This window comes from Diadema setosum, chromosome 19 (genome assembly GCF_964275005.1).
Source record: "Diadema setosum chromosome 19, eeDiaSeto1, whole genome shotgun sequence".
Lineage (NCBI taxonomy): Eukaryota > Metazoa > Echinodermata > Echinoidea > Diadematoida > Diadematidae > Diadema > Diadema setosum.
Window position 1 is genome coordinate 13,966,966 of NC_092703.1, and position 16,853 is coordinate 13,983,818.

General features: G+C 37.9%; 1 protein-coding gene across 1 annotated transcript in view; it reads left to right on the top strand.

Moving 5' to 3' along the window:
- LOC140242286 (NADP-dependent malic enzyme-like) overlaps positions 1 to 2,933 on the top strand; it is a 16,759-nt gene extending 13,826 nt beyond the window's left edge. The window contains 3 exon segments of the mRNA XM_072322030.1: positions 972 to 1,114; positions 1,844 to 2,017; positions 2,551 to 2,933. Of these exon segments, the coding sequence (XP_072178131.1) occupies positions 972 to 1,114; positions 1,844 to 2,017; positions 2,551 to 2,802 (569 nt within the window). The 3' untranslated portion in view covers positions 2,803 to 2,933.
- The last annotated feature ends 13,920 nt before the right edge of the window (positions 2,934 to 16,853 follow it).

Genomic DNA, 16,853 nt, shown 5'->3' on the forward strand with positions numbered 1-16,853 from the left:
TAGTCTCACCCCAAGAAATTTTGACAGAAAAGCCATCTTTCATACATTGCCAGAGCCCTTAAAAACCTGAAATTGATAGCACCTTGATGTCAACCCTTCAATTCTCATAAGAAAGCCCTTAACTTCTATGAGCCATTTAAGACTATTCATTTACCATTTCTTTTTCTCTGATGGAGTAGTAATAGTGTCATATTGTTTGCGAAACCCTAGTAGGTGAAGACTGACAGTAATTGTTCATTATTATGGACATGATAAAAGGTAGTTATAAAGATTAATGACAAGGAGCATGGCAGGGAGCTTGCATGAAAGTAAATCTAGTTTTGAAGCTCATGTGAGCATTAAGCCCCTTCAGGCTCTTGTTGATCATAATTTTCCTGCAGTAACTTTTAAATGGTCTTTTCTTAATACCTCAAGGAAGGGGGTTATGTATTTACCAGCAATTGTTTGTCTGTTCATTTGTCAGTTTGCAAAATAACTTGAAAAATTGTGAATGAATTTAGATGAAATCGTTAGAAAAATTTCATAATGACACAAGGAACAGATTATGAAATTTTGTTAATGATGCTGTCTGGATCCAGGAACTGTTTTTTTTTATTCTTTTAATTTATTTATTTACTTTTTAGTTTTTGAAGGATTCTCTATCATTGGCAAATAGGGCATACAAACCAGGGAATTCAACCTGTATGTATTTAAGGTGTGCAGAAAGGCTCGAGGTGTAACAGTAAGCTAAGGTGGAGACACTGAGAAGGATTCTTTATCGCTTGGAAATAGGTCCACTTTTAGCATATTGATTGTGTAGAAATGAGCTGCTTGGTGGGGGCCGTGCTCTCTGAGTGCCTTTCTAGTTTAATATGTTCTGGCCTTATCATGCTGTTTCCTGTCACCTTTCTGCTGGATTTTTGTCTTTGTTTTGATTGTACATTGTGTCAGTTTTTCTTGGTTTTTCCTGGTATTCTGCACCATGTGTGTAGGTGCTGCTGCCATCAGCGGTGTGTTCACACCGGACATTCTGAAGGACATGGCATCCTTCAACAAGCGTCCCGTCATCTTTGCCCTGAGCAATCCAACCAGTAAGGCCGAGTGCACAGCTGCTGAGGCCTACCAGCACACCAACGTGAGTTTCAAAAGGTTGTAGAATAATGAATATCCCAGCGGGGGTAAGAGACAAACAAACCCAAACAACGTGTGAGTTTGTTCCTATTCATTGTGTGAGTGGTATGCAAGACCAAGGTTGCATGGAAGAACCTCTTATCCATGTATTTGTCTTTACTGTATAAAGTTGATAATGATGTTTTACTGGTATTCTGCACACCAGCCCCCCCCCCCCCATAATTAAATGGATAAGATCATGAAACAAAGAAGTATAAAAGAAAATACAAGCAACTCCCATTACAATTACTTTTTCTTATGTTATATCGAAATTTCTGTATAGCCGAACAATCAAGTTTGTAAAAACATATAGATGATAATTTGGGGACCTGTTGTCGTACTTTGTTGTAACAAGATTTTCTTTAGAACCGTGTTTGTTATAACAGGAGTGCCCTGTAACAGGTTTAGGATGATGTAACTTAGACTTAGGCCAACCCAGTGAGGTGAAACAATTGAATAGTCCTTCATGAAAGCCATTGTGTTATGAGACCCACACTCTTTGACAGTTCATTTCAGGCAGTCTGTGCTGTCTACCCCCCCCCCCTCCCCCCCCCCCCAAAAAAAAAAAGAATACATCTCAGCCAAGTGCAAAAAAACCTTGAGCGAAAATATCCACTTTTACAGTATACTATAAATGCCATTGACCATGGCCAGGTAACATCTCACGTGTATCATTTACTGACCACCACTACAGGGCCAGTGTGTGTTTGCTAGTGGGAGTCCATTTGACCCGTACAAGCTGCCCAACGGTAAGACCCTGGTTCCAGGCCAAGGAAACAATGCGTACGTGTTCCCAGGTGTGGCTCTAGGGATCATCGCCTTTGGAATCAAGCATGTCACTGACACAGTCTTCCTAGAGGCTGCAAAAGTAAGCCTTTTTTTTTTTTTTTTTTTTTTTTTTACATCAATAACTCGCTTCATAATTGCTTCTGTCATTGCCAAGAGATAGATTAAATCATACTCAGTTCAAGTGGACAAAATTTGCTGTGAGGTCAACACACAGCATTTTATGTTGTTAACACAAATGTCACCATAAGAGTGATTCTATTCTTTTTATGCATTATGACTTTGGGTGAAAGGTCTTTTACATATCCTGAAATAGCCTTTTTTTTTTGTCAGTGGTATCTGAAGCCTGAAGTACTTCTTTTAAAGTTCAGGGGAAAATTGTGTAAAACCCTGATTATGTACAAATTCCATGTCATTGAATCTTTGCAAAATTAAATGTTAAAACATGCAAAATCAAATTCCTTTTTTTTATTCCAGTTGATTTGTTGTTCTTTTAAAAGTTTTGAATGAAAAGCATCAGTCACTATCTTTCCACTGTACTGTGCTAAACTGAATGATATGAATAAATAAAACCCTTTCATGGACAGACTGCAATTTGATATTGTGACTTTATAGTGCATCGCCAACTTGGTGACAGAAGCTCACCTGGACGAGGGTCGAGTCTATCCACCCCTGGAGGACGTCAGGGAGGTGTCCGTCCAGATTGCCACCCGCGTCGGAGAGTACGCCTACAAGACGGGCATGGCATCCACGTACCCGAAACCGGACAACATGGAGGCGTACGTGCGCAAGTGTATATACGACTACGAGTACGAGTCCTTTGTCCCAGACTACTACGAGTGGCCGGCGGCGGAATCAAAGTATTAGGGAGGCTGCTGACACTTGGATTTTTTTTCCCCGCGAGAGTCGTGGAGTGCAGGTATTATCAGTGCAAAGGGTATTTGGAATGGTCAATCGTGAAATTGAAATCATTTAGTGCAAGTCATCAGCATTTTAATGGGCAGTAGCAGGTGAGTGGAGGATAGTATCAATGGAAAGTAGATCAATTAGCTGTTCATCAGAAATGCTGTAGGTGCATGTTGTATCGTAGCATGTCTTCTTTAGGGCAGTGAACGCATTGTTCATGGAGATAAAAGTTTAATGTGCTAGCAGTGTCATGATTGTTGAGCCAAGATTATAGCCATATGCACAAAGAAATAAATGTCACATTGGCAACAGAGAGTGAATTTTACCCTCAGCATGTTTTCGCATCTTTGATATTGCTACAGAAGTTGCCCTGCTTGTCTACAACTAGATAGTAGTTATGTCTGACTGACTTATTTTGAAACACATATGATTGTAGCTGCCATGATGAATGCAATTTGTCATTGAAAGTCATTGTATGACATGATTTGCATACATAATTGAATACATTGATTGAATATGGGGAGAGCTGCATAGCTTAGATCTCGATGTTGGAAAACCTTTCTCGCCGAACGTGACGTAACGTGACCCGTCGAGTTGGTACCGAGTAGTGACGTTAGGAGATAATATTCTGGGATTTGCTTACGCAGAGAACATGCAGAAAGGATAGGAAGAACTGACAATTCTTGAAGTAGTTTAATTCCACATCATGTTTGAGTTGACTTTGATAAATAACAGTAAAATCAGATGAACAGAATGGTATGGGTTTCATCAGAATTGGACCTACTGCAGTATGAGAGAGTTATGCATGCTTACACGGAATGGTGAGGTTGGTTGCTACAATGCACAAATTGAGAGAGGTGATGATGGTGCAGATGTCACCATCTTTCACCTTCCCAATTTGTACACACACAGACACAGAAATATCAAAATCCTGTTTTACGCTCTGATTTACTGCTCTAAACTCCCGCACAAAATTCATTGTTCTGAGGTCATTGTGAGACTTTAACTGATGTCATTGTTTACAGATTTCATTTTAAAGTGGAAAAAAAAAAAAGTTTGTGAAGGTTTTACAGTTCAGCAGGAGACATGTGACATATTGAAATTATTGACATACCAAGGTCCTTACTTGTGACGAAATCCGTACCATTCTTTTCTTCTTTTTGTCTGCTTGTACATTATCCATTAGATCCAAAGAACATGTTGTAGAATTATGCTCTAAAAGTGTCAGTCTTATGTGACCTACTAAAACGCATATGTTTGTGTGTGTTCAGGAATTCAAGGAATTCAATAATACAGGAATTCAAGAATTGTCTTTCTGTCCAGGTACTCAGTTGTGTATTTGGCATATTAGGGTGTAATATCAGTAGTATTCTCTGTTTATCAGGGAAATGCATAATGCCTTGACCTTTGGTGCTGACAAAAAAACAACAACAACCTTTTTAACAAACAGGCAATTTTGGTTTTTCTCTGTTCGCTTTTCTTCATCTGTGATTCATGTCGGATTTTTTCTCAAGAGTATGTTATTATCTCATATGGCAGTATTCTACATAATATGATCCTGGGCATGTTGAACCACTTTAGTGTGTTACAAAGAGAGAGCATCGCACAGTCTTTGTTTTGAAACTCTTCTGGTCCCAGCAAAGGCAATGAAGAAGAGCCTTTTGTCATATCAATTTTTTTATGTCAAAGCTTGAGTTTGCAAAATTAATGAAATTTAAGGAAGGACAAAGAAAAATATTGTAAGGAAAGTGAACCTCAATGTAAATTTGACAAGTATTGCATTTCTTTGTTGTTGTTGTTTTGCATGTGCTATGAACCTTTTTGGTAATTGAAATTTGAACTTCATTGATTCTCCACATCCATACAAGAGGCAACATACAATGTAGAAAGAATATCAAGTTGCAAGAAAACTGGTTTGAGCTGTGAGTTTTTTAGCAAAATGTTTTGAGAGTATTTGTTATATTTTACAAATTTGCTATGCTTTGTGTCTCCTGACATGTATTGTTTTTTTTTTTTTAAACACCATCAAAATTTTCACTTCTTTTACATGGTTATATGTACAGTGCTATGCTGAGTCAAACATCTTGACAATCTGTTATATGATAATTGTTCATAAATCTAATCTGTCCATTAATTGATTCTTCATCCTGTATTCTGAGGAAGAAGACTGATTTTGAAAACAACAGTAAGGCACTCTGAAGCCTGAGTACTTAAAGGTTATTCTAAATCAAACAGTTTATCTCAGGGATGACCTGCTACTTGTACTTTGAGTCGCTGCTTGGCGTAGCTTATAAAAACCAATTTTCTCTTAGTGCAGTACATTTATTCAGAAACACTCTTGTTATTCATCCTACTAAACCTCTATTTCAAATCAGAGAATACCTTTTGCCCAGCTATATATTGATATTATCCAATTGCTTTTAATAGATTTTGTTTAAATGATTGTTGTGTAAACTTTCATTTTATGTTTTGTTTCCACAAAATACTTGCATTATCTGTATTGGTGTATTGCTATCTGAGAGGGTGACTTTCATATAGCTCTCTATGCAGAAGTCAGCATGGATGGCTCTATAATTGCTATAGAATTCACTCTCCATCCTTGAACTGGGGGCAAAGATGAGTTGTTTTGTCAGTGGCCATTTGGAGGCACTTATACCTAAGATTGCGTGTGTAAGAGTAGACATGGTATATGCTGCATCAGTGTTTGTCTCTACCTGCCTTAATATTATCCAAGATTTCTGGTATGTTTCCCAGAAGGAGGGGGGGGGGGGGGGGGGGAGAGGAAAAGAAACCCCACCGAAGATACCTTACACGTGTGAGGGGTTGGTTACCTGCTCTCTGGTCATTGTATTTCAGCTGCCCATGTGGACCAAAAGAGATTTATCTGATGAGAATGATCTCGGGCATCTGGCTGTAATGTGACAATCCATCTTTCTCCTTTGCTGTCAGACAGTGTTGGTTCCATCAGTTGCCATCACGGTGTAGAATTCAGTGTGACAATGGTGAGCTTTAGATCTGTGAAGCAGACGTTAAGACAATGGTTGCGTTCACCGTTCTCCTTGCTCCTGCGCTGTGTTGCAAAGTAGCTTAATTAGGTTTCGCGAAGACGCAGCCTACACAAAGTAAAATAGTGCCCCCATTTGTGGTTCGCCATGAAGCATCAAGCAGCTCTCTGCGGCGTCATGAATTTGAGCAGATGCTAAAATGACTCAGAACTGGTGTGAAAATGTGAGATTGATTTTGAAAAGAAGTCCTGAGTATGCGCAGAACAGGTTTTTTTTTTTTTTTTTTTTCCCCTCTTAACATCTGCATCGCAGATCTAAAGCTCCCTATTGTTATTTGCAATGGCTATCTAAGCCACCTGTGATGTCTATTTCATAGGTGTGAAATGTTCTCAAGAAATGATGAATGCAGAAATTGACTTCCAGCCTTTAATGTCAAGTTGCTAGGTGAATAACGTTATTTTTTTGTAATGTAGTATGTTGTTACCATGCAGCAGAAAATGTACTTTTCTGATGATACTTTTCATCAATTCTACTCCATTTATTATTCAAATTGGCTCTCTCAAATGGAGTAAAAACAAACAGGAAGGCAGAACTGTCATCAAAATCACATGTGACATAAAGAAATTATGGAATATCAAAGTTTCAAATGTTTTCATAAAACAGCAATATGTGGTACAACCATATGCAAATCAAATGATTGTGTACCCTCCGACAAACATTAGGTGCAGATTTATTTATTGCAGAAGAGTATAGATTTATCTAAAAGAATAAAAGAATTTACCTGTAGATATAAGCGTGTGTCTAATCAACTACCTATCAATAGTGTTATGATGTGCACAAGTGATAATGCAAAGTGAAACTTGTGAAAACTGAGGTACTAAAAGTCAGCTTATGCAATTTGTAGAAATTTTATGTTGTGCGAGAATGTGATATTTTAAGATTATTATGGGTGTATGATGGTTTTCAGGAGTGCTTATTATGCAATAATATGTTTATCTGGGTGAACCAAGAAGCAAAATGATTGGCTTTCACTTGTAAACATGTTGAGAAGTCACTGTGAGAAATTAAGTTGTGTGTATGTAGAACTCGGTGCCTGGCATCTGTGTCAGTAAGTCCCATAGAAGGAATAAGATACATTTTATGTGTTGTCAAATCTGATATTTGTGTTTCATGTCTCCTACAGTATATCTGAGAGAAAAATTAGCTCACACGCAGTTTGTTTTACATAAGTGTGTGTCCACCTTCTCTCCTACATGTACCTATACAACAGTATTATCATGTAATAGCTATGGCAATGCTGCACACTTGTACTGGTGTGATGGTCCAGGACCAGTAAAAATCACTGTCGGACCATGAACTTTCCTGGAATGGACCAGTATAAAGTATTGAAAAAATGGGTACCTACTGGTCCAATAGACAGGTCGGACCAGTAGGAAAAATGTGCTAGTGTGCAGACCTGGATATCGGACTGCAAGTACATGACAAACTGGTATTACACATGCATTTATAAACCAGGAGATGATTGTACCATGTAGGATTACTAGGGGTGCTTTCGAGCGTTCTAAAGCGAACCAAAGCGTACCATACCGAACTGTGCCAGACTTGAAGCGTTCGAGCGCTCTATTGAGAAAGCGTACCTCACGAGTTATTTTTAGAAAAGGTCACGCATTTTTGTAGCAAGAATGTCATCCACCTGGTGCTTGAACTACTTACAGCGGTCCCGAACAAAGAGAATGAGGTTTTTGCATTGTGATGTATGCGCATGATACGCGCATGCTTTATCGCGAACTTTTGGTACGCTTTTGGTACACATTTGGAGCACATCGGGAAGTGGTTCTCTTTTGGCTCGATACAGTACGCTACGGTACACTGTCTTTCATGAACTCAGTACAATAAGCCAAGACTCATGAAAGTAAATTGCATACAAAGGTGTTTGTCTACACAAATGCATTACATACCAGTGGCTATTCATGAAAGTTTCATGCTACGAAATCAAATGTTTCTAGTTTTATGCGAATGCCAGGTCATTGTTACATATGGCAGTCCATTTTCAGTGCTTCTTAGCAGGTATGGCATCAAGTCTCGGGTGAAATTGGGATGAGAAGTTCATTGTAGGACATGCTCATTCTCCTTGTTGCCATTTTATCATGTGACATTTTACCTTGTCAGCAGGGTATGGAGTCTGTTAAGCCAAAGCCTTGGAATGTAAACCAAGACATGCGTACTGTAAAGCCTCAGGCTTTCAGGTGTTCTCGATTGTATTTGCTCCTAAAGACCTGGTAGCGTGTGGAAACCTTGATGGCCTGATCAAATTGATCTACATTCACTACCCACAGAGGTATATTAGAAAATCACATATAGGCCTGTTTAGTGAACTTGCATGGAAGCATAAACTCGTGTGTAACGGTCAACTTCTGTTGAGATTCTTCAGCCGTGTGTGTGTACTGTGTACGTAGTAGAGATCATTGAGATAAAGCTGTAGATAATATGTTAAGATTCTCTACAGTACCTGATCCAGGCCAGCCTTCCCACTGTGAGATAGCCCCATGCTACTGCGTCTGTTTTTGAGATGAGATCTCACATAAACAGATTTTTCTTTGTTTTTCTTGTCTGTGTTCAAACTGTTAAAGATCTATTGTGACAGAGTGACTATAAATGTTATCTAGAGAGAAAGTAGTTATACAATTAAATTTGTACTTTGATAATGCATGTAGATATATCAAATAGATAAATATATATGCAATAGAATCAGAGGTATAATATATGAATGAGTGATATTTTATCAGCTGGATAAGCATCTAATCTGAGAGTAAGCATTGCGGTTTGATTGGTCTTAGAGATAGATACATGAAGCAAATCAAAAATATATCTGAAGCACAAACTATGTTTAATATTTTACTGTCATGTGAAATCTTCATTGCCATGTCTCACAGATAAATGTCCAACGTAAGAATAGATGGTTCAGGGCAAATAGGAAAACAAATTCAAAACAAAGTAACCCTCCTTGTTCATTAGACTTCTTCACTATATGACATATATGCATGTTATGCACTAAAAAAAAAAAAGAACATATGAAATCTTGCCTACATGTGGAAGTAAAACCTAGAATTTTAAACTTTCAAAATGAATCAGGCTCTTGCCACAAGATTTCCCCTCCCTTCCATTGGTCGTGTATTTTAAATTGTGATATGTTAGTGATAAAAATGATTTGTATAACATGGAGCTGCATCATACATTTCATCCTTCCACAAGTAATTGGCAAATAGTTATTGGTGAATGCAGTGTCCACATTAAGTTGAGGTTTTTTGTTGTAAAGAACAATATTTTAAAGCTGTTTTATATGTGTGTGGTTATTCTTTGCTCTTTTCATTTCGGGATCATATCTAATCTATTACTAGTTAAAATGTATGTGAAAACACCTTTATTGTACATGGGATGCATTTTAATGTGCAGTGGCATTTGTTTGTGTGGATCACAAGATTTATATATTTAGAATTGACTTTAAAGAAATTAAAAATCTGTCAGAATGATAAATATTGCACAGATGATTGTTGTCTGATTTGTGATTTTATGTTTTCATTGAATCCTGTTGTCTCCCCCATTAAGAAGTTCCTTCAAGAAGTAGTTAAAATCTACCCTGTCTGCATGTATTCAGTAAAAATATTGCCTTGTCAGATTTTTACACAACTTCTCATAGCAAGGCTACATAAAAAGGCAAGTTCACCTTCATATACATAAGGATTAAGAAAATGCAGCAATATTAGAACACATCAGTGAAAGTGTGTGATCAAAAGTTATAAATTTTTGAAGTTTCAGTGTTGCCATTGCTGGATGAGAAGACTACTGCAGCTTGTGATGTCACATGTATTGAACATATAAAGAAAATACAAAGAAAATTCAGTATATTTTCACTTTCCTCGCATAATAAAACAGCACGTCACTTGCCTCTTTCAGAAAGCGAGGGAATATTTTCCTTAACACAAGTCAGTACCAAGTTGAGGGAATGTGCGCTTTAAAAAAAAAAAAATGAAGTTTAGTGAAATTCTCCCTACATTTTCCTTATATTGTTCTACCACCGTACGTATGTGTCATAATACATGTACACTGTTGTAGTCTCATCCAGCAGTGTGACTTCACAGAAACTTTAAAAATTTATAACTTTCAAATGGTTTGTCTGAATTTCCTCACCTTCAGAAATGTTTTCTACCAATATTGCTATATTCTCTCAATCCACATGTTTATGATGGTGAACTTGTCCTTTAGCTGTAATTTTTCTTGCCTTGGACTCTTCTCTGCACAAAGCTCCATGCTAGATCAATTTGCATGCCTTGTGCAATGACCAATGAGCATTGATCTTGACCCTTGACCAAAGTTTGAATTATTAATCTGTATGAATTGTCATATTGATAATGATCAATATATTTCCAGCCAAGTAACATTCCAACAGATGGTTCTTCATTGAAGTTCTGGCTGAAAAATGACTTTTTAAGCCTCGGTTCAGTAACCTGTGACCTTCACGGAATGATGTAGCATACCTTTGCCCAAGGTACATTCAGCAAAATCAGTCCAAGGGATTTTTACGATTTGGAATGCATGTATGGATGACTGGTAAGATGACCAGACAACCAAAACAAATATCTCTGGCTCCTTTACCTCAAGGGAAGAGGCATAGATTCAAATTTTAAAAGAAACTAAAAATGTCGCTTTGGCGACTGGTATGCCTCCGCCATAATGCATGATTTTCCAAATAGGTCTAGATAGTACATGTGGACAATGTGTGATCACATTTTCACGAAATTGGCAAAATATTGAAATGACAAGTTTGTCACAAATGTGTTGAATGTTCACCTTCCTTGACCTAGGTTTAATTGGATGAATAGGAGAGCATGTATCTAGGGATTTAAGGACTTTAACTCGACTTTGACCCATTCATACATTTAGGCATTGAGTAATTTTCAAGGTACAGGTGTGGAGAAAAAGTGCAATTTCTGAATTGAATAGTAAATTGTTACCATTTTCATCTGGCCCTTGACGCTAAAATTCATAAGATAATCACTTTCAGGTAGAACATGCATAATATGTACTAAGTTTCAAGATAACTTGAGCCACTTCCGAGATATGGAGGAAAAAGTTAGTTCAGCACTTTCACTTGATCTTTGACCTTTTGACCTTTGAGGCAAAAAAAGAAGAAAAAAAAAACTTTCCAGAGAATTTCGATTAGATTACACATGTATGCATACATCAAGTGTAAAAAAAAAAAAAAATCACCCTGCTGGCATTGCATGATAGGAGGGAAATAGCAAAATTTTGAAGTGTTGCACTTGACCTTTGACCCCTGACCTTTGACCCCATGAACCCTACATTCTCTAGATAATCACTTCCAGTCAGTATATGTATATACTATGTTCCATGAAGATACCTTGAACAATTTTCCAAGGTATGAAAAAAAAAGAAGTTTTAATATTTTTACTTGACCTTTTGACCTTTGACCTCATGACCCAAACTTTCACCAGAGAATCTTAATTGGGTAATACATGTATACACTCAGTTTCAAGAAAATATCTTCAGGCATTCAATAGATATGGTGTTGGCTCAGTAAGTAGAGCGGCTGCCTCACAATCGGGAGGTCGTGGGTTCGAACCCCGGCCGCGTCATACCAAAAGACGTTAAAAGATGGGAGTTGCTGCTACCTTGTTTGCCGTTCAACAGTTGAAAAGGTTAGAGCAACGTCGATCTGGCGCTGCTCAGTGGCTGCCGGGCCCACGATCAATTGGGCAAAAAAGAATTTCCATTTTCGGACAATAAAATTTGTAGTTTATATCCAAAACAATTATAAAAAAAAAAAAAAAAATAGTGAAATTTTATGTATTTGACCCTGACCTTTTCACCTTTGACCTTTGACCTCATGACCCAAACTTTCACCAGAGAATTTTAATTGGGTATTACATGTATACACTAAGTTTCAAGAAAATATCTTCAGGCATTCAATAGACATGGTGGAAATAGTGAAATTTTATGTATTTGACCTTGACCTTTTGACCTTTGACCTTGCGCATGTGCACCCAAAAGTTGATAGGCACAACTTCACCCCCTAATACATATACATGCCAAGTTTCATTAGGATACCTCAACCGGTTTTGATAGTTACCTTGTCCACAAAATTCATTACGGACGGACGGAAGGACAGACGGAAGGACGGACGGACGGACGGACAACCCGAAAACATAATGCCTCCGGCACCACTTCGTGGCGGAGGCATAAAAACAAAATAGTACATAATTTCCTCATTACAGATAGCACCTTACTCCATGTACCCAAAACCAACAGTAGAGCGGGGGACAATGCTTTTGTGACGGATGCACTGCGATTGTGGAACGATCTACCTCGGTTTGTCCTCATTTCCCCATCCCTTGATGTCTTCAAGAAGAATCTTAAGACTTTCCTTTTTGATGCTAATCTGTGACTGAATTTTGTTGTGAAGTGCTGTGAAACCAGTCATTGACTGTGTAAGGGCGCTATATAAATGATCCGATTGTATTGTATTGTACTCTCTGTACCAAGTTACTATCATACAAATGTGTACAGAACAAACATTGATGTCAAACGGGCATAAACAACCAACAACAACAAAAGAAATGAAAGAAAGACACTTGGACAACATGTAAAATGTAAGTACATTTTAATTCAGGGTAAATGGATATTCATCTTTTTATGTGGCTGTGTGTGCATCAACATGCAATACATGTAATCTGATGAGCAGCTGTAATTCATCAATCCAGGGCACTTGTAGAATGTTTGTCCGGGAATGATTTCTCAAATTTCTGCCTTCCGACCATTGCAAATCCTTGTCCCATTAGCTGGCTGTTGAGACAAGGTTGCTATGCATTCGCTTACACAGGACATAAACATTTTGAAAAGGGATCAGTCTCGGGGAATGCCACCTTGTCCACTGATTTAAAAAAGTGGTGGAAAAAAACAACAACTACAAAACGGATCATTCAAATCACAGCCGTTACAATAGTTGAGTTTTTATTTCATAAGCTGCCGAATGGTTGTCATACAGAATGTTAACAGATGACCATCTCACTGATTCACAGAATAGATCTATTTTATTTATCAGGCAACACAATGACAGCACAGAGACACTTCAGCACCTTGGAATGACAAAGCATGTGAATGATTGAATGCCTCATAAAAGGGCACAGCAGAGTTCACAAGCTGGGGAGAAACACAACTGGAATAATCACTTCGGGTCACGGTGTCTAGCAATATAGTTCATAGAAGTTGATTGTTTTTAACATACTATGTCTGTATTGAAACAAATCTCTTTGGATCACATACAACCATGTATAAGTGAAGGAGGTAGCAAGTTTGGTATTATTGTTTGAGAAGAAAGGTATACAGTTAACCTTGTCAAAGTCAATCTCACCCTGATCTCACATAGAGTCAAAATACTGTTTAAGTCGAAGAAAAATTCTATTCCAAATGGGTATGAACATGTGTAAATTGTGTTGCATATGCTGAAATTCCCACAAATCAAAGGATCATCTCCCCTCCTTTTTAATTTGACTTGGGTGAGGTTGACTGTAATTACATAAGTCTTCTCTTTCCAATTCAAAGGCATAGCAAATTGCATCTGTCACAACTGACTGGGCACTGCCCGATTGTCCATACAGGTGAAGTTGCTGCAAGAGACGAGTGGCAGTCACCTCTTACACATGAATTTACTGACAATCAAAACATAATTAAAATTTCACATAGAGTGCTGAAAGAGCTTGAACCTCGTTGAAGGCAGATAATACCATCACATCAAAATGTCCCCATCCCTCTACAATGAAAATCGAAAATTTCTTGCTCCAGATGATGATGTAGATCACCATCACTTGTCAATCAACTGCTCCCCCCTTTTCCCCCCATCTGACCTCTCTTGAAAATGTTACGAAAGCACTCCCATATCAGAGTAGCTCATCTGTATTGAAAACTTTCACACCAATTTCAAAAAAGCACTATAGCTCCTCTTTGTATTATAAACATACCAAAGTAAAATTTTAATTTGAATATGGATTTGTTTTTAAGTGGCTGCAAGGGAAACAATGCATGCTTGAAAGCAAGGGACCTCAGGTCTGTTGGCTTAACCCTAACTAGGCCGGGGGGGGGGGGGCCTCCGAGGCCCCCCCCCTCGACGTTCCGCGCGATGTATCGCTAACGTGAAACGCTATCGCTGCGACGTTTCATGACTTTTTTCTGTCGAGTCTCCCGCATCTTTTGACACCAAATTTGCGATGCCCGGGCGCGCGGTTGCGAAGTTTCGCATAAATATGTACATGCATGTCAGACCAAAAATTGCTCAAAAACGTGAATTCGTGTACAATTTCAATGGAAATTGTGCTTACAGTCAAATTTCATAAAAGCATGATTATTTTGGGGTTTTATTGATTAAAATCAATTAATAACATATTTTCTTGTTTGGAACAATGTCGCGGACAAGTTTCATCGAAAAAACAATGAAAAACATAAAGTCGAAAAAACAAAGAAATACATAATTAAAAAAAACAATAAAATACTTAAGAAATTTTTTCGGATAGCTCAATTTTTTTCTCTTATATTTGCTTAGGACACCAAAAAGAATATTTACACAAAAAAATGTGCCCATTTCGAGCTTTATTTAGTGATTTATGCCAAATTGTCCGATTTCATGCATCATTATGCATAAATTAGCATAATTTAGCATAAATGACAATTTTTTAAAAATCTAACTTTGTAGTACTTTAGATTACATCATAGGCAATGTGTGTACCAATTTTCGTCGCGATCGCGCGGTCAACGGCCGAGATCTGGAGGGGGGGCCTCCCAGGCCCCCCCCCCGGCTCTATGATCTACCTAAATAGCCCGGCCTAGTTAGGGTTAAGGTCCCATCCAAGGACTAAGGGATAAGGATAAAGTGCCTCACGCACACAACCACTGCAGTCAAAGAGATTTGAACCAGATACCTCGTCATCAATAGTCCATGGTCTCGATCCGATGAGCCAGAATAACCTCCTCAGTACATATGGTAAACACTGTTGCCAGATAACCTACAAGTAATCACAAAAGTTTTGCACTGCATTTTGATTTAATGCACTGTCTGCAGACATGAATGATATTTTCCTTGCAAAGCAGATGGCTTGTCCACCCTCAACCTCACCCTTCCCAGCAACATCTTGTAAATGCATAGCGTGTTGGACTCGATGATAACAAAAGATTCACACAAGGTTCACAAAAGCAACAAAGCAGGTGCAAAGCTAGTCACTGAGATCATCTGAAATAAGTATAGCTTGTATTCAGAAATTTGAGTTGACAAAACACACCTCTTTAACTGACTTCCTTTGCTATGTTCAGAAAGTGGGCATCCCTGAAAATGACTCTTTTTTTTTTGTCAATTGGAAGACACCTTTTATAAACAGGAAAACAAAGAATATTACCTGTTTCTATCCTTTGTTGAAAACAAAAACGAAAACAGGAGCCAGTTAGTTTCTGAAAATTTGACAGACCTAATTCTGCTGTAGTTGATTGCATGATGAATTTACAAGATGAATTTTGCATACTTTTTATTCTGCAGAATCAAAACATTAATTACTGGAATATATGACATACAAAAATATTTGCATGCTTTTATTTTCATGCCAGTATCTACCTGTGCAGAATGTCCCAAAGTTTGCACACGGCGTGAATTTCTACTTTCACAGGATTGGGCTTGCAGTGCATGAACTCTGTGCCCTACCTATTTTGTTCTCTTTCTCTGAATCACACCATCCATAAAGTTGGCTCAATGTATGTCTGCTGCTTCACTAGCATACATTGTGGTATACAAGCATACTCTAAACAAGTAATTGGTAGAAATGCACTTGCATTCAGTTATAAAGGCATATAAATGGCAATTCAAATGCACCCTTGCGTATTTGCGGCAGACACGACTCACATTCTATGGACTAGTGAGGACAGATTCTCCACAGTACAGTTGCTTACATTGCATGATCAGGCTAAAACCTTCCACTTCTTATCAGCATGTGATGTAATCTGCCTTGGGATAGAGTGCAGATTACAATCATGGAAGATGGATTTCTCACTGGCAGTGAGATAATGACCGACCAAAATGGTGTAATCTATTTCAATACATACTGGTCGAGTTTCAGCTAATAACTTCACATGGTCCAGACTGACATGCACAAAGAAATAATCACGATAATGAAAGAATAGATGGCTGCTCTGCGGGACGGTCGGGCATTCAAGCACAGAGAGTAATAACCTGGTAGGCTTTACCTGGAAGCAGGACTATTAAAACATAAAGATTTGCTATCATTCAAATTCATGGAATTCTTCCTTCGAGATGTTTTCATTGCGACTGATTGACAAATTGCCCTACATCGACGTAATAGATTTGCTATTATTCCATTGTAATGAAAAAAAAAAGAAGAAGAGAAGATGAAGTGTCATAACCAAAGAACTTTCACATCTTGACAAATCTTTCAAAAATCATCAAGAATTTGGGGTTGATGTAACCACAACAGGCAATATACTGTAAATGTTTTAGTGTTACAATTTTACGGAGCCCAAGGCAGTCAACAAACAAATTGCACAATATAGTACTTCATTAACACACAATAGAACAATGGTCAGTGATTTCAAAGTTCAGATACATTTGGTAAGGAGCCAGCATGCATCAACCACAGGTATTTTATTTGTTGTTGTTGTTATTTGTTAATCTTTAAATTAAAGTTAGAAACCCAGCAGATTTTGACTGCAAATACAATGCAACCTTGCAGACTTCAGTACAACAGGTGTAATACTGTTTCATGGTATGACAATGATATGATGGATTTTATGAGCACAGAATAAATTTGATATCATCAGGTGATTTCTTGCTGGGCATAAAGCTGTGATGAAATATGACAATAGAGGGCAGTGTTTATCTACTGAGTGAGTCCCCTTCTGGCAAGACAACCATCTGACAATAATTGTTTTTAAGCA